The 27,985-nt window shown below is 36.2% G+C and overlaps 1 protein-coding gene across 3 annotated transcripts; it reads right to left on the bottom strand.

Annotated features, from left to right (window-relative positions):
- Positions 1–83: 83 nt before the first annotated feature.
- TMEM106B (transmembrane protein 106B) lies at positions 84–27,358 on the bottom strand. 3 transcript variants are annotated; one of them, XM_055589868.1, is made up of 8 exons: positions 27,204–27,358; positions 24,692–24,913; positions 21,547–21,610; positions 16,143–16,302; positions 8,344–8,484; positions 8,038–8,087; positions 6,908–6,961; positions 84–6,163 (listed from the first exon to the last, which is right to left on the bottom strand). In XM_055589868.1, the coding sequence occupies exons 2-8, from the start codon at positions 24,909–24,911 to the stop codon at positions 6,025–6,027; spliced, it is 828 nt and encodes a 275-aa protein (XP_055445843.1). In that variant the 5' UTR covers positions 24,912–24,913; positions 27,204–27,358; the 3' UTR covers positions 84–6,024. The 3 variants fall into 3 exon arrangements, with proteins under 3 accessions (XP_055445843.1, XP_055445845.1, XP_055445844.1); XM_055589870.1 differs by lacking the exon at positions 27,204–27,358 and adding an exon at positions 27,062–27,194; XM_055589869.1 differs by lacking the exon at positions 27,204–27,358 and adding an exon at positions 26,274–26,511.
- Between the last annotated feature and the right edge of the window lie 627 nt (positions 27,359–27,985).

Genomic DNA, 27,985 nt, shown 5'->3' with positions numbered 1-27,985 from the left:
GTAGACTAAACAGTATTAGGCAACAAATTAGAAGTGAAGCAGATGAAAAAAATCAATTTCAAAAGCATAACCAAGACACTTGACTGATACAAATTTTATTTTTCATGCTAAAATTTTTACAAATTTGATTTTGTCATACACAATTACAAGAGGAACAGTTACAAGTGAATTAAAAAATAGTATTTGGGGGCACTTCTATTCATTTTACTGTCATAAGTATGTTTTGTTACAGGTACAGCAACAATAGTTATTAACTACAGAACTGTTCAACTTGGAAATTTAGTAAGTATATTACAATGGAGGCTAATACCTAATATAAACAAATAGTAAGTGCCCAAACATAGTCTCACACTCTATTATTATTTATTGCACAATTAAAATAACTGGTTAGAACCTACCCACCAATGCCAACAATTTCTGACCAAGCATGTCAAGTCAGAAAGCATTTTAAAATCATTTCCCCAAATCTTACTTTAGTTCTATGAGGAAATACAAGACAAAACACACAAGACAAAGCTTCCTGATACTATATGCCTAAAATAAATCATTATACAATGAAATTATGCATCTTTTGCAATGTGGCATTTTTCCCATCTCACACAGTAACAAAAGATGAATACAGCTTACAGCATTTAGAGTCAACTGACTACAGCTGATATAGTATCTCCCAGATTTCTAGTTTCTAAAATTCTGGGGGGAGTGGGACAATTTGAACTGTAACAGTCTACAAGGTAGTAACATTACCTCTTGGCCATTGGCCCAATACTAACCCCTTTTGTTTTTTAGTATACAAAATATGCTGAAAACATTTCTCTTAAACACATTTCAATTAATGTAATTAAATAGAAGGCAATAACTTCCTTCTAGAAGAATTAGATTTAGCTATGAAAAACTTGCCATATATTTGTTTAATTTATGGAATACTTTTTGGGTCAATACAGACCACAGTGTATTTTTAAACTTAAAAGCCTATGCTAAACATGAGTAAAAGGAACTAAAAACATAATCACACTGGTAGTTTTTTAAAAATGAAAATTACCATTTTTATCCCTATAGTATATAAATATATCACTTGCTTTCATCCTAATTAAAGGTCAATTTAAAAAAAAAATCCACTGTGAAATTTAAATTCTAAGCACAAAAATATACAAATATTAGTTCTAATCAGAAATTTCAGCTGACAAGTGAACATTTTTACCTTGAAATATGTAGATCTGGGATACAGTAGTGAATTTTTTGATTGAACACATCACAAATATATCTAGTTTTCATGTAAAAATAATTTTTTTAAAGAAATAATGTTTAAGTCTTTTTATCCCACCTCAAACATATTTTTTCCTTAAAATAGTTTAACATCTCATTTAAAACCTGATATTACAAAAAAAGAGAAAGAAATAAAATTAATTCTTAGATGTATTTGAGCCAAGTAGTTACTGTTTTCAGATGTTATGAACCAAAAAATCACAGAATGGTGAGTAACCTTTGGCTTACAATCTCACTAGTGCCAACTGGGAAGCCCAATCAAAGAAGACATATGTACTTGGTAATTTAAAATTTTATATCTTTTATAAAGAAACCCTAACAGATAGGCATTAATAATTAAAGATAAACATTTTATACTAAGGATTTATAAAATAATAAAGTATCTTAATAGTATTCTTAAAAATACTATCAAAAGCCTCAGTCCTACATATTATGTGCAACATCCAATACATTTTTATGAATAAAACATTTTCAAAGGCTAGAAAGAAAATATGCTTACTGTAAGAACAATGATGCTTGAGTAAAACAGACCTGTGTGAATCTCTAATCTGCCACTTTAAAGCTTATGTATATTTCTTAACCTCTCTAAAACCCAAATTTCCTCAGAGATAAAATGGGGGAGGGGTAATGACAGTCACTACCTTAAAGGACTCTGCCGAGGGATAATGAGAAAAGTTAGTACAGTCCAGTATGTGACACAGAAAGTAATCAGTAAACATTAGCTATACTGAGAAGTGACTTACTTTGGGGTCAAATATCTAACAAATCATTTTCTTAAATAAGACATAGCAATATACAAAGAATTATTTTAAAACTAAAAAAGAAAGTCAAATGGCATGAGGGAAAGTTGGGGACACGTACTCCAATTAAACATCCAGAATTATATTGCAATAATGATAAGGCTAAGAACCACAAAGATTCATCAGGCTGATGTTTGAAGTTTTTAAGTCACTTTCATTTTGTTTCGGCAATCACTTCCTATCTATTTGAACACCACACTGTTATTCCTAAACTACGAGTCAGAAGATCCAAAGTGAATTTTATTTTCTTTGAGAAAATAATTCTTTGAGTAATAATAATTCATGAATTCTTTGAGAAAATAATTATGTCATTTGCCTAAACAAACAAAAAAGCATGGAAAAAATGCACACAAATAAAACCATGGTCATTTACATGTTACATGTACAGTAAAGATGGCTATTTAGAAATTGCAAGCAGTTTATCTGGTGTCTAATATTTTCAAACTGTTATTTCAAATCTCAAATCCATTAATCTCTTCTTTATAATTAGTCTATCTATTATCTTTACTGGAATAATCACAGATTTAACAGAAAATTAAGCTACTTAAAAATATTAAGTTATAGATTATGCTCCAAAATATCTTACAAGTGTTCATTTCCCTTGAAAATATTTAAGGTACTAATTTCAAGATATCCAAAATCTTAGTTCATTAGTGTTAATTGTACTGTCACTATGTTACCTATGTGAATATTTTCTCTGATTTTTATTTGTACTAACCTGAGTCAACAGGGCTTTCCAATGGGTGATTTCATTGACCAAGCACAGATATGGCAGACAGAAAAATTCGGTCTGGCATCAGTTAAAGTATTTATTAAATATTCAGCAAGACCCTCAACTTCTCCATGCCTCTTTTTCCTTTTCTAAAAGATGGAGCTCCTACCACCCTCCTTTTCTAATTCATAGGATTCTGACAAATGATATGACAAAACAAGAGTTCTGCAAAGGGCATGGTGCTATATAAATGTAATATCAAAACATGTAGCCTTGGTTAGAATGACCAGTCTATTAAAGGTGCAAGGAAGTTATACTTGGAAATATCAGAGAAAAAAAATTAACATCTTTACCATGTTTGTTGAATAAGATCTGAGAATAGTTTTTTAAAAATCCTATTACCACGTAAGAAACTGCATTGGACAATGACCTAAGAAAGGTTAAAGCCTCATCTGTTCTTTCCAGATTTTTTTTTTAATGGCTATAAGTCTGCATCATCGGAATGTGCTTTTGTAATTGTATTAATTTACAGCCTACTTTGCTCTAGGGTTCTCTGGCAGTTACTTAACCCTCTGTGAAAATAGTCACAAGTGATCTTTATTTCTCTACTACTTTCTTTTTTTAACTTATTTTAAATTTCAGTTTCTTTCTGACTTGAATGCCAAAGAAAGCAGGAATAATAAGGAATTTTTAATTTAAAGAATGAATAAATATTCAGAACTAAGTCAGTAAAAGCAAATGTTCTCTAACTTTCTTGACTCTTCAGCAGATGCTCTGTGTCCACTTTACAAGGATATTAGAGCTACACATCAGAAGAAAAGTCCACTTAATTTACACTATATAGTTTTCCAAGGTTAAAAGATACAAAGTAGCAAAATAAATTAGGATTGATTTTTGAAGAAGGCATATCTGAAAGAATGATTTTGACGAAATGGGACAAAACAAAATACGGTATTTTTTTTTTAACATTTTTTGCTTTTACACAGTCACTGAAATACTATTATCTCTAAAAGCTATTAGTCATTCAGTCGTGTCCAGCTTTTTACAACCCCATGGACTACAGCCCGCCAGGCTCCTCTGTGCATGGAATTTTCCAGGCAAAAATACTGGGGTGTGTTGCCATTCCGTTCTCCAGGGGATCTTCCCGACCCAGGGATCGAAATCTGGTCTCCTACACTGCAGGCAGATTCTTTACTGTCTGAGCTACCAGGGATGTCTAACTCATTAACTAAATGAGAAACCAGATAGGTTACTGATCAGGGATGTAGAAACAGATCTGGATACACTAACGGAGGTGATTGTTGAAGACAAAAAAGTAAAAATTTTGAGGCAGAAGAGGGTCTGGATACTACTCATTAAAACATAAGAAGATAGTAGAGTGAGAAAAATGAAATGAGAATAATATGAAAAATACAGTTAGAACCCACACAGTAGTGAAGTGTGCAATTTCAAAGAGACAAGGGGTGATCAAAAAACATGGCAGAAAAAATATTAAAGATTGGGTTGGACCACAAAATCCATAATTAATTTAAAGGGGTGATTTTAGTTTAACAGTAAGGATAGATGAGTTAGCAGTGGATTAACGGGAGACTAAGTAGTTAAAAACGAAAAAAGAAGTTAGTACATTTCATCATTAAAATGGTTCATTGAGGAAAACTTAGAAAAAAAGGATATGAAAGCTAAGGGGAAACCTGAGTAGGTTTAAAGGCAGAAAGGAGGGCTTCATTAGCTCTAATTACTTGTAATTAAATAAAGCTCACGTTTTATAGTTGAGAGAATCAGACTTATAAATAAGAATGTTTCAGACCTATGTTAGGCACTTTTCAGGTAGAGAGAGGGGTAACCTGATTTATCACTAAGGAACTGAAGGAAATTAATCTCAAGCCAATGACTGTTTTTGGTATCAATAGTCAGCCCCTATGCTCAGTAGCATGTATTTCAAAGGTACTTTGAACTTGGGAAGTGAAAAGGCCAAAAGCCCAAATGCAAAATGGTATTAAAAATATAAAATAGTAAAGTAAGTCAATAATTTACACTTCAGAACAACTTTAAACAAAATCCAAACCAAAAGTAGAAAACTTAAAAAATGTAACTCTTAGAAGCCTGATATCCACGATGTGCAAAGTAATTAAATTTAAAAAAAGTATAGGTTTTATTTTGCTATAGCCACCATAATTTATAACAGGATTTCCTGGATAATTTTACCAAAGTAATAATTTCACCTCTAAAACATTCATAAAATTGATGATCTGAGTACCTAACAGTTGTGAAAAGTATCTTCATAATTCTTTAGTATGAAAAGCAACATTAAAAAAAAGTGGATCACCAAAATATTTTATTTCAAATCTATGTTATACCTGATCAAATATGTATTTGGAAACATATTCACATTCTAGAGGTTTCTGAATTTCATTTTCTTGTTTTTTTTCATTTTTATGAGCAACTTACTAGATTTTAAACCTGTACCACTTTAACATTTATTACAACTATTTAGAATCCATGCATAATTTATTTACAATACTGTACATTAAATGGTTATATTTGAATATTACACAAAAGTTTCACACAACTATAACATGGAAAGACATGTGAAACACATTATATAGGGGTTTTTAAAATTTTTCAGGTACAGAATTCTGCAAACATTATTTTGGTTTATAAGTGTTATGCAAACACTAGCTTGAAATAACACTGACAAAACCATGCAAATGAGTGGGATTTCAAAATGAAAAAGTAAAAATATTTAGCTAAAAGCTAAAATAACATATAGATTAAATACTACCAAGTAGCAATGGGAGTTTATAAAACAGGAAAAAAGAAAAGGTATTCTTTAAATGTCTTCATCAGTAATAGGCCCTCTGTAATTTTCTATAAAAACATTCAGAAATAAAGTTTCTCAAATTATGTTCATCACCAAAATTATGTTTTCAGTAGTGATTAGAGCTGTGAATTTTAAATAAGTATCTGTTATCCTAAAGGAGAAGTCTTAGTTTTCCCCTTTGGGAAAGGAGTGAAGAACATCAATCAGTAAATTTAGGTTCAAATAAAAGATCCTGGTACAAATATCACAAACACAGACTGGAGAATTGTAATAAACTACAAGTCCACATATTCTTAGATGTACTCTTAAAACAGAAGTGTAAACTTTAGGTTGTTCAATTTAAGATCTCGTATCACGAAGTACCTCATCCTTTCAAGTTTGGAAAATATCAATAGGTATCTTTTTTCTCCAGGTGCATCTCTGAGTTTTCACTGTTGTGGCTGAAGTACATTTAGATATTCAGATTGCCCCAAATGATACGTGGTGTTTCTTCCACAATCAACATACTGGTACCTTTCCTGGGATATCTGTTCCGAATGTCCAAAGTAAGTTGTCGTTACAGTAACTCTGAAAATAAAATAAATGGAGAGAAGCACTGAATAGTTATATATAAAAAAATCTTTCTAAAGTGGGAACACTTTATATATCAAAATTCTTTTCAGGGAGAGGTTATTTGATTAATGATAACTTAATGTTGTAGACATGGGTCTCTTAGGGAGTATTTTCCCAGCAGACAACAGGAATGCTGGCTGAGCAAGCCCTATCCAAATAATTATATGCAAACAAATTTAATTTTTTTCAAAACACCTCTCTTTGGCTAAAAATATATTTAGTTCATTGCACTCTTAAAAATAATCACACAGTTCTCTCATCAGAGGAAAAGGGTTAATTAGGTGTTAGCTAATGGCCTAAAGACCCAACCTATAACCTACAATGTTTTCATGGCTTAGGGAAACACCCAGCTTGCAAACCAATAACATCACTTCTCTTCACTACTGTTACTGCCTTTACCACAGGGAGCAAGGAATTGGCTGTTGAGCTCATCCTTCTCTCTGTATCAATTTCTACTGTTTTCCTGAGTTCTTGGAAGGTCCAGATTCACTATTTAGCAGACATGTGGTCCTTCCTGCTTCTCTGAGCTCCCATTTCCTCATGTGTAAAGTGGGAAACTATTTTCTTCACCTCACTGCACTTATGTAAGGCTTAAAAACACAAATAAGACAGCATTTATAAAGATGTGTATACTCCAAGCTAATGTTACACATCTAAAGTTGAAACAAAGAAATTACTTCAAAAAAAATTCATACTTACTGCATCATGAGCACTATGTTATGTACCTTGATGGTTAACAGTGTACAGAAATCACTGTTAAAGAAAAAAGCAATGTAAATACACACAAACTATGACATTAGAAATTTATTAATAAAATAGTTTAATTACAATTCCTCTTCCTATGTTAAAGCCAATAGAAATACTATTAAGAAGATATAATAAATAGCCATTAAATGGTGGAGCATTTTCTATATCTCAAATGATTAATATTTTCATGGCTTCTTATTCTATGCTTTCATACTACAGCAGCTGTAGAGTTGTCTACTAACTACTTCTATTTTTTTTTCACCTTTTGAAATTTTAGTAACCAGATTATTACCTACTCAGAAATTCTGTATCAGGCTGATATCAAAAGAGGATTAAAAAATTATCACAGTTTTTTACTTAACAAGAGTTAATAATCATTTAGACCTAATTTACAAGTTTCACAACTTCAAACCCGAATAGAATATTAAATGTCATTAGCATTTGTAGTCCTCCTATACAAAAACAAAAAAATAACAAAATATGAGAATATGATTTTTATAACATAGTAAATAAAAAGTGACATGGTATGCATAATCTTAATTGTGAAAAAAAAACTATGTGTACAGGTATATGTACATTAATGTTACACATTTTGAAAAGAGAGAACGGAGATGATCAAAGGCCAGAAGGAACATTCTAAAAATGTGGTCTTGTCTCTGCTAAAATGATGGAAAATTAAACATGTATATTTATTAAAAATATATATTCACACATGTATATACGACTCTTTGTGACCCCATGACCCCATGGACTGTATATGGAATTCTCAAGGCCAGAAACTGGAGTGGGTAGCCTTTCCCTTCTCCAGGGGATCTTCCCAACCCAAGGATCGAACCCAGGTCTCCCGCATTGCAGGTGGATTCTTTACCAGCTGAGTCACAAGCAAAGTCCAAGAATACTGGCGTGGATAGCCTATCCCTTCTTCAGTGAATCTTCTCGACCCAGGAATCGAATTGGGGCCTCCTGCATTGCAGGCGGATTCTTTACCAACTGAGCTATCAGGAAAGTCCTATATATTCACACATACACACACTTATTCTTTATAATTTAATGAGAGAAAATAATTAAAAATCAGAACTTACAACATATAACTCATTTCCTCTGCTATGACAGTAGGTACTGTGTAATCAATCTGAAAAGCAAAAAATGAAAATAAACCAACAGAGAATAGTATCAAAATATCAAATATTTCAGACACATTTCATAACTTAAAAGAGTTTGGAAACCTCTCTTTTTATGGGTTGATTCTATGACTTTGTTTTACATATGTATGGGATACATTTCAAAGTCTAATTTTTTAGGAAAACCCCCATCTCCTGAAAGTTAATATTATATACAAAGTTGAGATGCATTTAACTCCTCCAAAGTATTTTCTGAATGAAGCTTACCTGTTTCATATCCAGTGGACCAATACTTGTTATGTTGTTTAAGCGTGCCTTTCCAATAACTGTTTTTGAAAACTGAACTTGTGCAGTGATGTTTTCAACTTCAACAGAATAATAGTTATTGTTCGTTATATTTAGTGTATTCTGAAAAAGAAAGGAGGTAGAAAATGTGCAAGTTATCTTAGAATAGGCATAAAAAGGAGTATTCAAAATAAATAGAGAAAATGACTCCAGCTGTGGCTATGCTTCATTTACCAGGAGGAAGTAAATTGTCCCCTAAAACATCAAAGAACATTGAACCAATTATTTGGGTTTTGCATGAGTGTTATGTATATAAAACACATACAATGAACATATACTTTTAAAGAGTAGCCCCAAGAAATATATAGTACCAGAACATAGAAAAATCAATGTTATAAAATGTATTTGTGGCCTTAGCAAAAATTCAATAAAAATTGTTGTTCAGTTGCTAAGTTCTGTCCAACTAATTGCAACCCCATAGACTGCAGTATGCCAGGCTTCCCTGTCCTTCACTATCTTCCTGAGTTTGCTCAAACTCATGTCTACTGAGTCAGTGATGCCATTTTCCATCTTATCCTCTGTGGCCCTTTCTCCTCTTGCCATCAACCTTTTCCAGAATCAGGGTTTTTTCCAATGAGTCAGCTCTTGGCATCAGGTGACCAAAGTACTGGAGCTTCAGCATCAGTCCTTCAAATGAATATACTCAGTTGATTCCCTTTAGGATTGACTGGTTTGATCTCTTTGCTGTTCAAGGGACTCTCAAGAGTCTTCTATAGCACTATAGTTTGAAAGCATTAATTCTTCAGCGCTCAACCTTCTTTATGGTCCAACTCTCACATCCATACATGACTACTGGAAAAACCTTTGACTCTACAGACTTTTGTTGGCAAAATGATGTGCCTGCTTTTTAATATGCTATCTAGGTCTGTCATAGCTCTTCTTCCAAGGGAACAAGTGTCTTTTAATTTCATGGCTGCAGTCACTCTCTGCAGTGATTTTGGAGCCCAGGAAAATAATATCTGCCATCTTTTCCATTTATTCCCCCATCTATTTGCCAGGAAGTGATGGGACCAGATGCCATGATCTTTAGTTTTTTGAATGTTGAGTTTTAAGTGAGCTTTTTCACTCTCCTCTTTCACCTTCATCAAGAAGTTCTTTTAAGTCCTCTGCTTTCCGCCAAGTCTGGTAACATCTGAGGTTTTTGATATTTCTCCTGGCAACCTTGATTCCAGTTTGGGATTCATCCAGCTCAGCATTTCATATGCTGTACCCTGCATGTACGTTAAATAAGCAGGGTGACAATATACAGCCTTGATGTACTCCTTTCCCCATTTTGAACCAGTCCATTGTTCCATGTCCAGTTCTAACTGTTGCTTCTTCACCTTCATACAGGTTCCTCATCAGGCAGGTAAAGTGGTCTGGTATTCCCGTTTCTTTAAGAATTTACCACAGTCTGTTGTGATCTACACAAAGGCTTTAGAGTGGTCAATGAAGCAAAAGTAGATGTTTTTCTGGAATACCCTCGCTTTTTCTATGATCCAACGGATGTCTGCAATTTAACCTCTTGTTCCTCTGCCTTTTCTAAATCCAGATTGTACATTTGGATAACCACAACATATTGGTTATCCAGTTTATTAAGACCTTTTTGTATAGTTCTGCTATGTATTCCTGCTACCTCTTAATCTCTTCTGCTTTTGTCAGGTCCCTGCCGTTTCTGTCGTTTATTGTGCCCATATTTGTATGAAATGTTCCCTTGGTATCTTCAATTTTCTTGAAGAAATCTCTAGTCTTTCCCATTCCATGTTTTCTTCTATTTCTTTGCATTGTTCACTTAAGGTTTTCTTATCTCTCTGTGCTATTCTCTGGAACTCGGTATTCAGTTGGGTATATCCTTCCCTTTCTTCCTTGCCTCTTGCTTCTCTTCTTGTCTCACCTATTTGTAAGACCCCCTCAGACAACCATTTTGCCTTCTTTCATCTTTTTGGGGAATGGTTTTGGTCACTGCCTCCTATACAGTGTTATGAACCTCTGTTCATAGTTCTTCAGGTACTCTATCAGATCTAATCCCTTGAATCTCTTTGTAACTTCCACTGTATAAATGTAAGGAATTTGATTTAGTTCATATCTGAATGGCCTAGTGGTTTTCCCTCCTTTCTTGAGTCTGAATTTTACAATAAGAAGCTCATGATCCCAGCCACAGTCATTTCCAGGTCTTGTTTTTATGGACTGTATAGAGCTTCTCCCATCTTTGGCTGCAAAGAATATAATCAATCTGATTTTCATACTGACCATCTGGTGATGCCCACGTGTAAAGTCATCTCTTGCATTGTTGGAAGAGGTATTTGCTATGACCAGTGTATTCTCTTGGCAAAACTTGGTTAGCTTTTGCCCTGCTTCATTTTGTATTCCAAGGCCAAACTTATCTGTTACTCCAGGTATCTCGTGACTTTCTACTTTTGCATTCCAATCACCTATGATGAAAAGGACATCTGGTTTTGGTGTTTGTTCTAAGTCTTGTAGGTCTTCATAGAACTGTTCAACTTCAGCTTTTTCAGTATTAGTGTTTTGGGACACAGACTTGAATCACTGTGATGCTGAATGGTTTGCCTTGGAAATGAACAGAGACCATTCTGTGGTTTTTGAGACTGCACCCAAGTACGGCATTTTGAACTCTTTTGTTAACTATGACGGCTACTCCATTTCTTCTAAGGGATTCTTGCCCACAGTAGTAGATATAATGGTCATCTGAATTAAATTTGCCCATTTCCATTTTTGTTCACTGATTCCTAAAATATCGACGTTCACTCTTGCCATCTACTGCCTGACCACATCCAATTTACCTTGATTTATTGACCTAACATTCCAGGTTCCTATGCAATATTGATCTTTACAGCATTGGATTTTACTTTCACCAGCAGACACATCTACAACTGGATGTTATTTCTGCTTTGGCTCAGCCTCCTCATTCTTTCTGGAGCTATTTCTATACTCTTTCCCAGTAGCATGTTGTACACATCAACCTGGGGAGCTCATCTTCTGGTGTCATATCTTTTTGTCTTTTCATACTCTTCCTGGGTTTCTCAAGGCAAGAACATTGAAGTGGTTTGCCATTCCCTTCTCCAGTGGACCACGTTTTATCAGAGCTTTCCACCATGACCCATTCACCTTGGGTGGCCCTGCATGGCATGGCTCATAGCTTCATTGATTTACATAAGAGTATGATCCATGTGATCATTTTGGTTAGTTTTCTGTGATTCTGGTTTTCGTTCTAGAGGCCATGGGACTGTAGTTCTTGCTTCTTCTGTCTGCTCTCTGATGGATGAGAATAAGAGCCTTGTGCAAGCATCCTGATGGGAAGGACTGGCTGTGGGGAAAGCTAGGTCTTGCTCAGGTGGGCAGGGCCTTGCTCACTAAATATTTAATCTAATTTTCTGCTGATGCGTGGGGCTGTGCTCCCTTCCTGTTAGTTGTTTGGCCTGAGCACCCAGTCCTGGAGTCTGCAGGCTCTATGGTAGGGCTGGTGGCTCAGATGGTAAAGAATCTGCCTGCAGTGCCGGAGACCCAAGTTTAATCCCAGAGTGGGGAAGAACCCCTGGAAAAGGGAATGGCAACCCACTCTAGTATTCTTGCCTGGGAAATCCCATGGACAGAGAAGCCTGGCAGTCTACAGTCCATGGGGTCACAAAGAGTCAGACACAATTAAAGTACTCCACATACAGGCTCTATGGTGGGGCTAATGGCTACCTCCTCCAAGAGGACTTACGCCAACATGCTGTGCCTCTCAGGGCTACTGCTGCAGTGCCCATGTCCCCAAGGAAAATTACTTTTTTATTTTTCAATAAAAGTAACTCTAAAGTTCCATCCAAATTTTTCTAAATGTTAATATGTAAATGACTTCACAGGCTAAGTTATTTCTGATTCTACTGAATACAAAGACAACCTTTTAAAATGTTAAGCAAAACTTTAAACCATTTTTTTTAATTGGTATTTTATCTTATACATGAGTAGAGGTTTCCAACAGGTCACCTTTAAGAGGAATTGGAACAGTTTCAAGACTTGATGAAAAGAAATACAGCTGCATCATTTCCACACTTAATTAACAGCTGGGCTGAACTTCTGCAATTCTAACTTAAAGAACTGTTTCAAATTACTTTAGAAAACAGTCAATGAAAAGAAAAACTGTTAAATCAGGAAATAACAAAACATCTAAAATAGTGCTAACAAAAGAAATCATAAACAAAATCACAAAACATTAACTAATAAATCTTGAAGAAGTATTTGTAAGGCAGATAGTAATGGTTGTCACCTATACTACGAGGCCTTACAAAGTGGAAAAAAAGACATAAAGCCTCCTGTTAAAAAAAAAAAATAAGAGCAAAGGATATGAGTAAAGAAATCAGAAGAGTACAAATATAAATGGCCAAGAAACACTATTTATCAAATTAATTTATGGTCAAAGAAAAGCTGATTTAAATAAAGGTGGAATATTGCTTTATATCCATTAAACTAGTAAAAGTTATAGAAAATGACAGATTCTATTTCTGGCAGGGATATGGGTCAAAGGGTGTATTTTTGCATTCCTGGAAAATACATGAAGGATTACAGCAATATTCATTGAAATTTAAATTATGCATTATCCTTTGACCTAGCAATTCTACTTCTGAGCAATTATTCCACAGAAATAAAAACATTAGGATGTTAATGACAGTGTTATTTGTAGTGGCAAAAAACAAAACACAAATCTTGAAAATAAAGTGAATGTCCAACATAAAGTAGAATGCTTGAAAAATAATATTATGTCATTACATGGAATAATATGCAGCCATTAAAAAGAATGAATGAACTCTAAGCAGAAAATCAGGAGTGATTCCTGTAAAGTATTAACAACTGAGAAAACCAAGATGCATAAAAGTATGTACAAAATATTATTTTTAGAACTAAATAATGATTTAAGAAAAACTGAACATGTGAGTTTATAAGTTAATATGAATATGGAGAAAGATATGGAATGAGGCAACATGGGCTAAGTGACAAGATAGAAAATGGTCTTAGTATAAAAATGATGAGAAAAAAAAGAATGTGCTAGCAACCAGCAATTTTATGATCACATTTATACATTCATTTTGTTAAATTTAGAGAAATGTTTTAAAATTCTACTTGGGTCTTAATACCAATATCATTTTATTTCTAGCTGCTGCTGCTGCTAAGTCACTTCAGTCGTGTCTGACTCTGTGCCACCCCATAGACGTCAGCCCACCAAGCTCCTCTGTCCCTGAGATTCTCCAGGCAAGAATACTGGAGTGGGCTGCCATGTCCTTCTCCATTTATTTCTAAACACTACAGTAAAAAATTGCAAATTTAAGGTCAATGGACCCTCTGATATAGACCAAGGAATGGGATCCAGGAAAATTTTGGAGTTCTATATAATACTGGTACACATTTTTTCTGATGAGGTGTCCATACTGTTCATTAGAATATTAAAATATTTTTTTAAATTCATAGGCAGCCCACACCATGGTAGTCAGCTCATTTTGTATTGTCTTCCCATTTGCTCTGAGTTAATATTCCACACCGAGAAGAAACTGCATCATGTGACACCAGTACCTTCTAGAACTGATCAGCATGGGTAGACGGTTTGAGGGGAAAAAAAAATGTGTAAGGTATTCTGTGGTGCCGTGAATGTTAAGTCATTTTGGGGCTTGGGTAGAGGGGAGACAGGTTGAAAGGTGTAGATTCCTCATAGAGAAGTTTTCTATTTCCCAGAAGTTAAAAGGTCTTCAGAGGACTGTACTTGTCATGGGGGTTTAGTAAAAAATGACCTCTCTCATTCTCCAGATCATGAAAATTATAGTGCAGCAGATGCTACATATTTCTAATTTTTAGCTGTTTCTAAAACAATAAAGGCCTATCTTTAAAAAAAAATGCAAACAGGCTGGAAACAAAAATAATTATAAGAATTACAGAAACATAAATTGGTAGCTAAAAAGATAACACAAAGATGATGCAAAACAGGCTGGAAGCAAAAATACTTGTAAGAATTACAGAAAGATAAATTGGTAGCTAAAAAGGTAACACAAAGATAAACATCAAGAGAGACAACAAAAAATAAGATAGGACAAAAAAGTTTAGTATGAAAAATAAAAAATTTTACTGCTGAAAACTGAGAATCCATTTAATTTATAAGGCAAAGGACTGTAGTCATAGGCTTTTGAATAATGATGATTTATTATTAAAGGCCTTAAACTTATGATCTTTAACTGCAAATTTACTTTCAGGAATTTATCCTTAAAAAATAACCTGAAATGGAAGCACAAAGTTTAAGCACAAAGATGTTTTTGGAATAAATATTTGTAATATCAAAACTAAGCAACTATTAAGGCTGAATAAAAACTGTAATATGGCCATGTAAAAGACTACATGCAACCACATAATATGGGAAAATGCAGTGAGATTAATTAAGTGAAAACGTGCATGTATATACACTCACGTATATGTGTGTACCCTTTATATATAATTCCATTTTAAAATGTATTATGTGTAAATATATGCATGGAAATGCTTATATACAGAGTTAGCACATGTATGTTTAGTCATCTCTTGCTATCCATGGGGGATTGGTTTCAGGACCAACTATCCCATCCACTCAAGGTTCCATCATACCAAAATCTGCAGATGCTCAAGTCCCTGATATAAAACGGTGTATATTTGCATATAACTTATGCACATCCTCCACATAACATCTCTAAATTACTTCTAATATCTAATATAGTGCAAATGCTACATACACAGTTGTGAATATAACGTAAATGGTATGGAAGTAGTTGACAGAGTATAGCTAATTCAAGTTTCTTTTTTAAAAAGAATAAATGAATCCATGTGACTTCTTTTCTTCCTGTAATTAAGGAGTAATTCTACCCAACACACATTTCCTTTTCAGTCCCTATGTCTCTCAACCCCCCTCCAGCACCACAGGCGCATCGACCTCAACCTCTAGCACACCAACAAACTCTTCAAGGAAAACGAATGAAGTCCAATATTACCCTTCCAAACAAATCGTTGCCACATAGATGTACCTTAAAGCCAGAAGCCATGTATCTTCCTTATTAATAATACAGTGATTTGCAAACCATGCTTACATAAATGTAGAACACATACAAGACCTTCTCTGAGGTTTTTGTTTGCTTGTTTCAGGTGTGGGAAGGCTGCAGAATCCTAAAAATTATTTTCCTGAGAAACAAAGATTTTCACACATACTAATTTACAAGAGAAATCAATCACTTGTTCACTACCTTTGAAACCAAAGGAATGGTCTGTTAAAGATGGCAAAAATTGTGCTTCACAAAACACAAGGACATGAAAATGTTACATGTATAACATCTATTCAATCAACTATATTAACATCTTGCTAGGAGCAACTGAGCGTCTAATGCTGAAAAGTAAACAGATTGTAAAAACTTTTCTCCCAGTAATTATTTAATTTTACCCTCCCAAAGGCATCTTCAAATGCTAAGGATTCTGAATACACAGAATTTGCCATTTTCAGCAGAATCAAAGATGATAGAAAAGGTCAATACATCAGACAGAAAGAACGAAAACTAAGTATTAAAGTGTTACCTTTCATGTTCTCTCAATAAGGACAAAGGTGTTGCTAAACATGAAAAGGAATGACGTCTTCATGTTGATATATGGCAGAAACAAGCACAATAAAGCAAATACCTCGCAATAAAAAATTTTTAAAAATAAAGGAATGAAGTCAAATATTAATATAAACATGTTCTTACCGTGATATTTAAATATATTGTGCGTTTTTGAACATCATAACTAACATATGCTGATTTGACGCCAATGTATTTCACGTCAATAGAACGAGGGAAAAGGAAAAACACAGCCAGTCCAGAAAGGAGGAGACAGACAAACACAGAAGCCATCACATACAGTTTGCTGAAAAAAAAAAAAAAAGGAAAGTGAGATATTTAAACATACATGCATCAAAAATTACATAATGAAACATTCAGAGAAGACATTTTCATTTTCATTTTTTTCCCTATTATACCAGCACGAAAAGATGTATGATTTTTTTCTTTTTAACCATCTTTTTATATTATAAAAGTATTGAATAGAGTAGGTTTGAATCTATTAAGCATTAAAATATTCTTCTTAAAAGACATATTTATCTTTTTGGAGACTCAAATTTCAGGCTTATTATAGATAGAACATTTACTGTGGTGATTCCCAAAGCAGGCTGCTCATTAGAATCAAACTGTGGAGCTTTATAAAAGTATATATTTCAAGACTCCCTGATGAATTTACTGAAGTAGAATTTTCACATGTGTGTGAAAATCTATGGTTATTTTATCAACTGGATATACAGTTAGAATCAATTGTTTCAGTTTGTTTCAATTTGTAGGAACTGTTTTGTTTTTTTTTTTTACTTTTGATACAATCTTTTAAGTGATATTAAAAAAAAGGACATGATCTAAAGTCTAAACAACAGAAATATATACATGTACACACAGATATCTAATTTGCTTACCTGCTTCCTCTTCCAAGTTCGGTCCCAAACTCTGAAGGTAATCAATTTTGTTGGTCTATAGTTGATCATTCTATTGTCTCTCTCTCCATGTGCATGCATGTGTGTGTTTTCAAAAGAAATGTGCTTTGGATATCATGCTATAGTAAAATACAGTTCTTCCTCATTCCATTTTATCATATAGATATAGTGTAACTTCTACTAGTCCCTTACTAGTGGCCACTTACATTATTTCTAGTTTTTGGTAAAATAAATACTGGCATAGTGAATAACGCATGCAAGTGCTGTTCACTGTATTTGACAGTAATCCTTAGAATAAACTTTTCAAAGTAGAATTCCTGAGCCAAAAGGTAAATGTGTATGTAATTTTGACAGATAAGACCAAATTTCCCCTTCAGTAGTAAGGCACAGGTGCGCTTGTTTTCACACAGTATTGCCAACAAAATAACACCGTCAAAATTTTGGACTTCTGCTCATCTGATACACAAGAAATGGTACCTCAGTATTGTTCTAATTTGCATTTCTCCTATGAGTGAGATTTAACATCTTTTCATATGTTTAAAAGATACTTGCTTTCTTCCTTGTGAACTGGCTGTTCACAGATCTTACTTTTTGTATGGTTAGCCTTTTTCTTCTCAAACTGTGAAACTCTAGAGTAAGGATATTGGACCTCTAATAATATTTGCAAATACCACTTCTTAGTTTGCTATTTGTATCCTGACTTGATCTGCATGTTGTTTTTGCTTTCATCTTTTAAAAGTTAACCTACACTTTTATTAACTTTTTATATTTTATCCAAATTTATTAATCTATTCTTCTATTCAGTTCAGTTCAATTCAGTCACTCAGTCGTGTCCGACTCTTTGCGACCCCATGAATTGCAGCACGTAAGGCCTCCCTGTCCATCACCAACTCCCGGAGTTCACCTTAAACTCACGTCCATCAAGTCGGTGATGCCATCCAGCCATCTCATCCTCTGTCGTCCCCTTCTCCTCCTGCCCCCAACCCCTCCCAGCATCAGACTCTTTTCCAGTGAGTCAACTCTTCGCATGGGGTGGCCAAAGTACTGGAGTTTCAGCTTCAGCATCATTCCTTCCAAAGAACACTCGGGACCGATCTCCTTTAGAATGGACTGGTTGCATCTCCTTGCAGTCCAAGGGACTCTCAAGAGTCTTCTCCAACACCACAGTTCAAAAGCATCAATTCTTCGGCGCTCAGCTTTCTTCACAGTCCAATTCTCACATCCATACATGACCACTAGAAAAACCATAGCCTTGACTAATGGACCTTTGTTGGCAAAGTAATGTCTCTGCTTTTGAATATGCTATCTAGGTTGGTCATAACTTTCCTTCCAAGGAGTAAGCGTCTTTTAATTTCACAGCTGCAATCACCATCTGCAAATATCACAGTAATCCAAGTCTATGCCCCAACCATTAACACTGAAGAAGCTGAAGTTGAATGGTTCTATGAAGACCTATAAGACCTTTTAGAACTAACACCCAAATAAGATGTCCTTTTCATTATAGGGGACTGGAATGCAAAAGTAGGAAGTCAAGAAACACCTGGAGTAACAGGCAAATTTGGCCTTGGGATACGGAATGAAGCAGGGCAAAGGCTAATAGAGTTTTGCCAAGAGAACACACTGGTCATAGCAAACACCCTCTTCCAACAACACAAGAGAAGACTCTACACATGGACATCACCAGATGGTCAACACTGAAATCAGATTGATTATATTCTTTGCAGCCAAAGATGGAGAAGCTCTATACAGTCAGCAAAAACAAGACTGGGAGCTGACTGTGGCTCAGATCATGAACTCCTTATTGCCAAATTCTTCTATTACTGGATTCTAAAACAGTTAGGAAAGCTGCTCCACTCTAGTTTATTAAGAAATTAACTCTAATTTCTTGGACATTCTTAACTATCTAGAAATTATATAATAAAGAGTCAGACTGTTTATAAATCCTAGTTGCATTTTTCTTTCCATGAAGACTTGGCATGCTGTTTTACTGCTTATGTGTTTAAAGCATTGTGGTCAAGAAGGAACATGCCAGTCTGATTTTCTATCCCTTATAATTTAATCAATCCTTTGCTTGGGCATTCAAAGGGGCTGTTGAGTTTTTTGTTATTACCTTTGAAGTCCAGTAATTTCACTAAGATTGGTTATTTCCAAAATTATGGTATGTCTTTTCAAGTGTGTAGATTTATGTCTTATTTATTTCAAGGAAGTGATCTTGAGTTAAACGTTTTTCTCTTTCTTCAGTTTGCCTCCTTTGATTTCCTTCAAGAGCTCCAGTTACATTTATGCTCGATCTCCTTGGCTTGTGTTCTGTACCATTTTCTCTCAAGTACTCTTCATTAATTTTTGTTTGTGTGTGTGCATGCATGAGTATATGTTTTCACTTCATCCTTTGTATCTGCTCTGTCTTCTAAGTGCACTTTCCAAGGTATCTCTTTGTACTGTGTTCTTTCTGCTTGTCTTCATCTCAAAATTATTTTTCTCTAATTCTTTCCAGGGACCTGTAGACTCTCTTTTCATATCCTTCTATTGTTTAGTCACTGTATTTCTGAGCTCCTCAACTTTTGACTTTTCTATTTTACCGTCATAGCTTCTATAGTTTCTTTAATCTCTTTCAGAACATGGAAGTATTAAGTTAAAGTTCTCATCTGCTTCTGATAATGCTTTATCATTTGCTAGTATTTTGATCAGTTCTTCTTTTATAAGTTTTACTACCTGTATGCAGGTCAGGAAGCAACAGTTAGAACTGGACATGGAACAACAGATTGGTTCCAAATAGGAAAAGGAGTACGTCAAGGCTGTATATTGTCACCCTGCTTATTTAACTTACATCAGAGTACATCATGCGAAACGCTGGGCTGGATGAAGCACAAGCTGGAATCAAGACTGCTGGAGGAAATATCAATAACCTCAGATATGCAGATGACACCAACCGTATGGCAGAAAGTGAAGAAGAACTAAAGAGCCTCTTGATGAAAGTGAAAGAGGAGAGTGAAAAAGTTGGCTTAAAGCTCAACATTCAGAAAACGAAGATCATGGCATCTGGTCCCATCACTTCATGGCAAATAGATGGGGAAACAGTGGAAATAGTGGCTGACTTTATTTTTTTGGGCTCCAAAATCACTGCAGAAAGTGACTGCAGCCATAAAATTGAAAGATGCTTACTCCTTGGAAGGAAAGTTCTGATCAACCTAAACAGCATATTCAAAAGCAGAGACATTACTTTGTCAACAAAGGTCCGTCTAGTCAAGGCTATGGTTTTTCCAGTGGTCATATATGGATGTGAGAGTTGGACTATAAAGAGGGCTGAGCCCAGAAGAACTTATGCTTTTGAACTGTGATGTTGAGGACTCTTGAGAGTCCCTTGGACTGCAAGGAGATCCAACCAGTCCATCCTAAGGGAAATCGGTCCTGGGTGTTCATTGGAAGGACTGATGATGAAGCTGAAACTCTAGTATTTCAGCCACCTGATGCGAAGAGCTGACTGATTTGAAAAGACCCTGATGTTGGGAAAGATTGAAGGCAGGAGGAGAAAGGGACAACAGAGGATGAGATGGTTGGATGGCATCACCGACTTGATGGACATGGGTTTGGGTAGACACCGGGAGTTGGTGATGGACAGGGAGGCCTGGCGTGCTGCGGTTCATGGAGTCGCAAAGAGTCGGACACTACTGAGCGACTGAACTGAACTGAACTTTTGTATGATGCTTGATGGTAATCTGTTTTTTGTTTTTGTTTTTTTTTTTAACTGCTCATATTTAGATACATTTTGTACTTTTAAGAGAAGTTGCCATATTGTGTGGTGAGGATGGGCCAGGATTGCTTTCATAGCTTCACTGTTCAAGGACTCCATGCTCTGTTACACAAAGTATTAGATGGTCTCTATGTATATCCACTTCTATAGTTTTGGGACTATCTGTATAGTTTCTGAACCTCTTCTTTTATCACTATTCTTGTTCTATACAACCTGGATTCTACTGTCAGTAATTTTTTTCTTTAGGTTGTATCTTCCTTTTTGTAGGAGTTTTTGTTGAGTTTCCTTAAGGTCTTTGAGGACTTAGGATGGCCCAGTTCCTTTAGATTTTCTCAAGGCCCTTCTGTGTATCTCTGTGGACTTCTGTGCATTCTCTCCAAGTTAAAGAGTTTTTCGATTTTCTATGTTAACGGAATACTCTCAGAGGAAATTCACTGGAAGTCTTCTCTTGGGATAAAGTATTTACTTTGTCCAAGGGCTCTTAGGAACGCTCCTTTCGCGTTTCATCACAACTTCCGCAAAGCTGCCAAGCACTTTTGGGTCCTTATGTCATCATGGTATGAATAACCATATTTATTCTGAAGTTAGTGGGAATACCTTAACACCCATTTTTGATGAAAATGTTGTCTCTGTGTAACTGAGACCTAATTGCTCTTTCAGGTCTATCTGATTTAACAGATTTAAGATTTAGATACTACACTGCTTTAAGAACTTATGCAATCAGGAATCATTTTTATTTTCTAATGACATAATGGATATGATGGCATAACTTAACCTGATACTATTTTTCCTTTTAATAGTTTTAACTAAAATACCTATTTATACATATTTGAAAAGCAAAAAAAAATTTTTTTTTAATTGCCATTTTCTTATGATTACTTACGTTCTTCTTGGCCTTAATCTCTGATCACTGTATGGAATCAATGCCACCAGTTGGTTTTCTTGTCCTAAAAGAATTAGATTTAGAAATGTATTAACATGATTAATTAAAAGTATAATGGCTCCTCATCAAAGTATGGTTTGGAAAGAACACAATACCATCTGGCTCTCATCTCATTCCTTTATTAAATTCTCTCAAAATCTTCAAAAATTATCGAGTAGTAGCTGAGTTCCAAAGCAGACACTGTGTTTTTTTCATACCTGAATTTCTAGCTATTCAAAATACTATGAAAAATGAGAAAGAGTAATTCTTTCTTCCAGTGGGGGAAAAAAAAATCACAAAGTCCAGGCTTTCAGATCTGAATTTACCAGGCTTTCCTTCACCCAGTTTTCCATTAAGATTTGAATTGGGTTATCTGAATGAGAGCAGAAGCAGCATACTGTTACCACTGTGTACTGAAACCCCTATAACTAGAAAGGTTCTTAAAGTATTCCCCTTGAAAACCAAAACTGACATATATTAACTCTCAGGCTTCAAGAACCCAAACGTATACACAGCCTTCCAGGAAGGACTCTTTCAGGTCACACCCCTCTCTATATTAAGTTACTTCAAAATTCAATATTTCTTTCTTGGGTTGCTGGATCAGATGGTAAAGGATGTGCCTTCAGTGCAGGAGACCTGGGTTCGATCCCTGATTTGGGATTATCCCGTGGAGAAGGGAATGGCTACCCACTCCAGTATTCTTTCCTGGAGGATTCCATAAACGGAGGAGTCTGGCAGGCTCCAGTCCATGGGGTCACCAAAGCATCAAACATGACTGAGAGGCTAACACTTTAACTTAATGAATAAATGGACCTCTAAATGCCAATTTTCCAATCTTATGAAAACTTGGTTCTTCATATTAACTATCAAAGCCCCATAGTCAAATTCTCTTTTAAAGCTTTCCGTAATACTTTTGTTATACCTCCCTGCCCCCTCCACAAGTCTCCCCTCATCCATACTTCCCCTACTGTATTCACATATAAATATGTATCTGTGTATGTGTGAGTGTGTGTGTATCTTATTTGGTGCTATTCATCTGTTTAAATGGCTACTGATAAAAACTAACCCTTTAGCTACTATGTCTGTATCTACACAGCTAAAAGTAGATAGAGAAAAACAGTCTCATTTTAGATCACTAATTTCACGTGGCCTTTAATAATGGCAACACTTACACTGTATTTCCCGAGTTCATACTCTCAACCTGACTCTCGCAAACTACAATTTCATAACTTCAGCTTTCTCTTCAAACCTCCAATATCTTCTCCCCTGTCCTTACGCTCAGTTCACGATGCGGCAAAGACACAAGGATTCCCACCAAGCTCCTACCACCACATCCACGCACCCACCCGCTTGTGCATCCATGCACTCTACCTCCCCTCCTCCTGCTAGGAGTAAACTGGCTATGCTCCTCCGAAGGAGCCCGTTGTGCTTATGCACTGTAATACTCCTTGCCACCTGCAGTATCAGTGTTCTATGGATCAGCAGACAAACACACTATCCATTCCATCTTCAAAAAATTCTTCTCCGGACCTTATAGTCCCCTCTAGCTATCACTTTTCTCTCCTTTCCTGTACAGCAAAACTCAAAGAAAAGCTCTTTTCCGACTATATAACTTTGCACCTCCTATGCACTCCTGATCCCAGTCTACATATGTTATGCATTCGTTTGCTACCAAAACTGCTCCTTTAAAAGGTCTATGGCCTCTAAATTACCAAATCCCAAGGTCAGTTCTAAGTCCTCACATTATCTGGTCAGCAGTATCTAACATAGTTGATGGACTTCTCCTCCACCAAGGAGTACATTTTTCTCTTTTATCTTCAAGGATACCAGAGACAAAGGGATTTCCTGTTTCTGCTCTAGCTGCTATTTTTAGTGTCCTTTGCTAATTCTTTCTCATGTCACTGACCTCAAAATGTTGCAATGCTCCAAGGTTCAGTGCTAAAGTCTCTTCTGTTTTCTATTTACACTGACAACCTTGGTGCTCTCATTCAATTCAGCTTTAAGTATCATCTCTACACCAATATGACTCCATGCTAGGCCTTGCATTTGAATTCCCAGCCATTAGTATAACTAACTTCCTACTGAACATATCCACTCAGATGTCAAAAGTGCATCTCCAGTTTTATATATCTAAAACTGAACTCCCGCTCTCTCCCCTGACACATATACTCAAACCTTTTCTCTATATTAATAAATGGCTACTCCATTCCTCCAGCTGCTCAGACAAAAATATCTTCAAGATCATCCTTCACCTTACTATCCACAATACACATCCAGACAGCCAATAATGCCTACTGGCTATACTTTGAAAATATACTTTGCAAAAAACACTTTGCAAAAATGAGACTTCAGCCTTCCCCAGGCCCCCAGTCTGGTGCATTAATACCTTAAACTACAATAATCCTTTAATTCTCAAATAGCTACTACCTCTGCAAAGGTATTGTCATTCTGGCCTTCCCTCAGCATCTCTCCAGGGTCAAATGTTGACTTCAATCAAGCAGTAAAGGAGAACAGTACAAGGTTTTTTAAATTATTTCTCCTTACTTCCATTGCTACTAAAGTAACCTGCAAACAGAACGTGGGGATTACTCCCTACTGACTTCCCCTATGACAAGGCACAAATTGATTTTTTTTTCCTATATGGCTCATCTTCATGTATCATCCCTCTTCATGTAGTTCCTTTAAAAAAGAACTAATTAGTGCATGACCAGCTTATTATTATTCTTTAAACAACAAATTAAAAATATTCGGTCACCACATTACTTAACCTAACACCCACTATAGCAAAGCAACCGTGACCTGATCTCTATTGATACCAAATAGGACTAAAAGTTTACAGTCAAGACACGCTGCATATCTGCTATAATTTCAGGTGGGAAAGAAAAAAATATTGGAGGTACAAGGGTGGTTTTCATTATTGCTTTAGGATCCCTAATTAAAATCTTTATGTTTGTGTCCTTTTGACAGAAGATAACTGATAGGAAGTTTTAACTTTAATTCTGTCTTTTAAAACATAAATGGTTGTGCTTAGACCCATGAGTTTCAAAGTAATTGTGAAAATTCCTGTAATTATTCTTTAATGGAGAAACAGTGCAATAACACATACCCCTAGGAATTCTTCCTGTTCCTTGACAAGTGGGACAAGTGACACTATCTCTTCCTGTAAATTCCACATATGGAAACTGAGAGACATCTCCACTTCTTCCATCTTCATTATGGACTTCACCATTAACCAATCCATTCCTTATATTTTCAGTTGATGTAATGCCATCATAACCATCTTCTTTATTTGAATGTAAAGGCAAATGAGAAAAAGACTTTCCCATGTCTAAGAAAAAGACAAAAATCTTACAGTAAACTTCAGTTAAAAGAAAGTATACTTAAAAACATTACAGGATATTTATACTCATCAAATTAATTAAAATAACCTTCAAGGGAGTATTCAAACTACTATTTGGGTTGGAATTATATTCAATCAAAATAATGTCTTAAATAAAGCAGCCATTTACTAGAGTCCAAAGTACTTTTCTAACAAAATATTATGACATGATATCATATCAAACGTGATGAGAAAGGGCTTTCAAACAACATTAAAATTTGACAGAAGTCTACACTTAAGAGTGTAGTTCTTAAGTGAGAACTCTTAAGAGTTCTCTGAAAAGAAACACATGTGCTTCACTTTTCTTAGAATAAAACAAAAACACGTTCTACCTTTAAAACAGCAGCAAAGCAAAAGTTGCTTTGGGCAGATTACAGCTAGGTATCACCAGGTAATGTCAAAGTAGTATTTTTCAACCTTTTAAAATTCATGCCCTTATGTGATAGACAAAATCCACAATCTTTCTCTCGCTCACATTTCTAGCTTTAAACATTTGCAACAACAAAAAAATACAAAAAACAAACCTCCAGATTTTTTCTTTCATTCAACAGTTGGTGAAAGTTAAAATTAATAAATTAATATTCCAAAATATTGACTATAATTCATCAATACAAAGCAGCAAAATTTAGAACATTAATTTCAAGTTTTTAGGGTAACAGTATCAAAAATGCAGGTGGGAAATTAAATAAAATTTAAAGACAAATAAAAATAGGAAGTGCTAGTACCCATATCAAAAGAACATCCACAGGTAAGTAATGCAGTAAGACCAGTTGAAGTCACACAAGTTTTAGGATTAAAAAAACATTTTTTTTAAGCCATATATTTTAATCTGTTGATATTCTGGGCACAAATTAACAAAAGGAGAAAGCACAATTGAAAAACAATCCACTTCTGTTTCTAAACGTGACCATATATTTTTTATCATTTCCTAAAACAGATTATTAAAGGCATTCATATAAAAAGATGTCTTTAAAAATGCTCATTGCTTTTAATAAGAAAAACTGACCCTCAAAATAATTCAACTTATCTTATTCTATGAAGAAAATTCTACTTTTTAAAATTTGTATGCGATCCATGTGTTGGGGTCACTCAAACACAGGGTAAACAGCAGGATAAAAAATTATATAACTAGCGGACAAACAAAATTTCAGAATGATGAATAAAATGTTTGTTTTCAATATTTAAAAAAAATCTATGTACACACTGCCCATTAAGTTCAAAAACATAAATAACTTATGACTTCTAAAAACGCATATATTTCTCTGGATTTTGCTCAAAGACATTTACTGCAAGCCAAACCAATACTTGCCAGTCACAGGTGGTTCAGGGGAGAATTAACATCACTGACCCCACACACTTTGACCTTGGGCTTATGTGGAATACTAGATGACCGGGGATCAGGGCGCCAAATGCACCCTTTTAGGATCTCGGTTAACACAACAGAGGTATAGGGTGCCTCCTACTGTAATGACTTAAAGGGAAAAGACACAGAAGGCAAAAAAATAAAACAACAAGAGGCTCTCAGTCGGAGTCTGTTTTCTATCCTTATGTAACAGCTGCCTTAGAATCGGCGTGGGACGGGTGTTTGTCTCATCAAGGTTAATGGACAAGTGCCAGGCTTTGTCAGGTACTGCCCATTCCTGCCCTCCCTACTGGATTTTCCTCAAAGAGCTGCTAAGTTTAACCACTTTTATTCTTGGAGACTTATAAAGAGGTGCTAGGCCCCTGTGCTATATATATATATATATATATTTTTTTTTTTTTTTTTTTAAACCAAATCCCTTCATTTACTTAAGAGCAACACGAATCTTAGGCTTATTATGGAAGGGGGGAGAAAAAGTACAGGACTCCATCCGATTTAAATAGGTCGTGAGCTTCTAAACGAAAGAAGTCGGCGCCTTTCGTAAGCCTGCCGATTCGGGAAAGGTTAAAGATGAAATACAGGCAGTCGGACAAGAATACTGAAAAAGAGCAGAACTAAGGGCTACCGGCCGCTCAAGGCGCGGGGGCCTAGTATCTTCCCCGTGCGCCGGGCTTGCACCAAAGCCCGGAGTCCCCTGGCAGAAGGCTGGGCCGGGGGAAGAGGAGCTGACACACCTCCATCGCCCGGCCCGGAGCGCCTCTCCGCCCAGCAGTCTCCCCTCCGCCACCTCCTCCTCCGGCTCGGCTCTTTCCGGGGCGCCCGCTCGGCCCCCGCTGGTGAAGGGGACCTGGGGGCTGCGCGTCCCGGGTCGCTCACCGGCACGCGGGGTGCTGCGCAGTCCCGAGCAGCTCCGGCTCGGACAGGCCCGAGGGCAGGGTCACGGAGTCCGCAGTCCCGGGTGCTGGGGCGGGAGCGACGGGTCTGCAGCGATGGGTCCCCGCGGGGTCGGGGTGGGGGTGGGGCAGCACCACCACGGCATCAGCTGAGGCCCGTCGCTGTCGCTGCAACCTGCGCCCGCGCCTGCGCAGAGCGCTCCTGGTGGGGCCGTGGTGGGGGGGGGGGGGGGGCAGTGTGTGTGTGTGTTTGTGTGTGTATGTGTGCGTGCTGTGGCCCGGAAGCGCGCACTACGCCTGCGTCCTTCCTCCGTCTTAAAGTTCTGAATGTCTGCGGCGGTTCTTTTGTGCCGTCTCCCAGTTTCATTTCCTTCGTGTCCCAAGAACTACTGGTAAAATTTGACCGCTCTGGGCCTGGAAGGTTTGAAAAGAGTAGTACTCCCTCCGTTTTCCCCTATCAGGCTGTTTCCCTTTGCAAAGGGGAAAGACGGTGACCATCTGTTTCAGCTCCCTGAGCTGAGCAGCCTCTCGTCCAAGCTCTTCAAGTGGTCCCTGACACTCGCGACGCTGGGAGTGACATAAATCGGTTGGTAGACGGGTGTCTGGTAGCTGAGAAGTCACATCTGTTTTAATTTAGAACCTCTTACTTATAGAAAGGAATAGTAAGTGGGTGGGAACCGTATTTGGTTTTGTTTTTGTACCTTATGTCTCCTTCCTCCCCATAAGTGCTTAGTTACAAGAATGTGAGATCCCCGCCCAAATCTC

Source organism: Bubalus kerabau, chromosome 8 (assembly GCF_029407905.1).
Source record: "Bubalus kerabau isolate K-KA32 ecotype Philippines breed swamp buffalo chromosome 8, PCC_UOA_SB_1v2, whole genome shotgun sequence".
Lineage (NCBI taxonomy): Eukaryota > Metazoa > Chordata > Mammalia > Artiodactyla > Bovidae > Bubalus > Bubalus kerabau.
Note: the sequence above shows the minus strand (reverse complement) of the source record. Positions and strands in the feature narration are given on the sequence as shown.

Coding starts and splice junctions, on each gene's coding strand:
- TMEM106B (XM_055589868.1), bottom strand. CDS start 24,911: ATGGGAAAGTCTTTTTCTCATTTGCCTTTACATTCAAATAAAGAAGAT. Junction 21,611..24,691: donor AACAGGAAGAATTCCTAGGG/GTATGTGTTATT, acceptor TAATTCTTTTAG/GACAAGAAAACCAACTGGTG. Junction 8,485..16,142: donor CAATATATTTAAATATCACG/GTAAGAACATGT, acceptor TTTCTTTTTCAG/AATACACTAAATATAACGAA.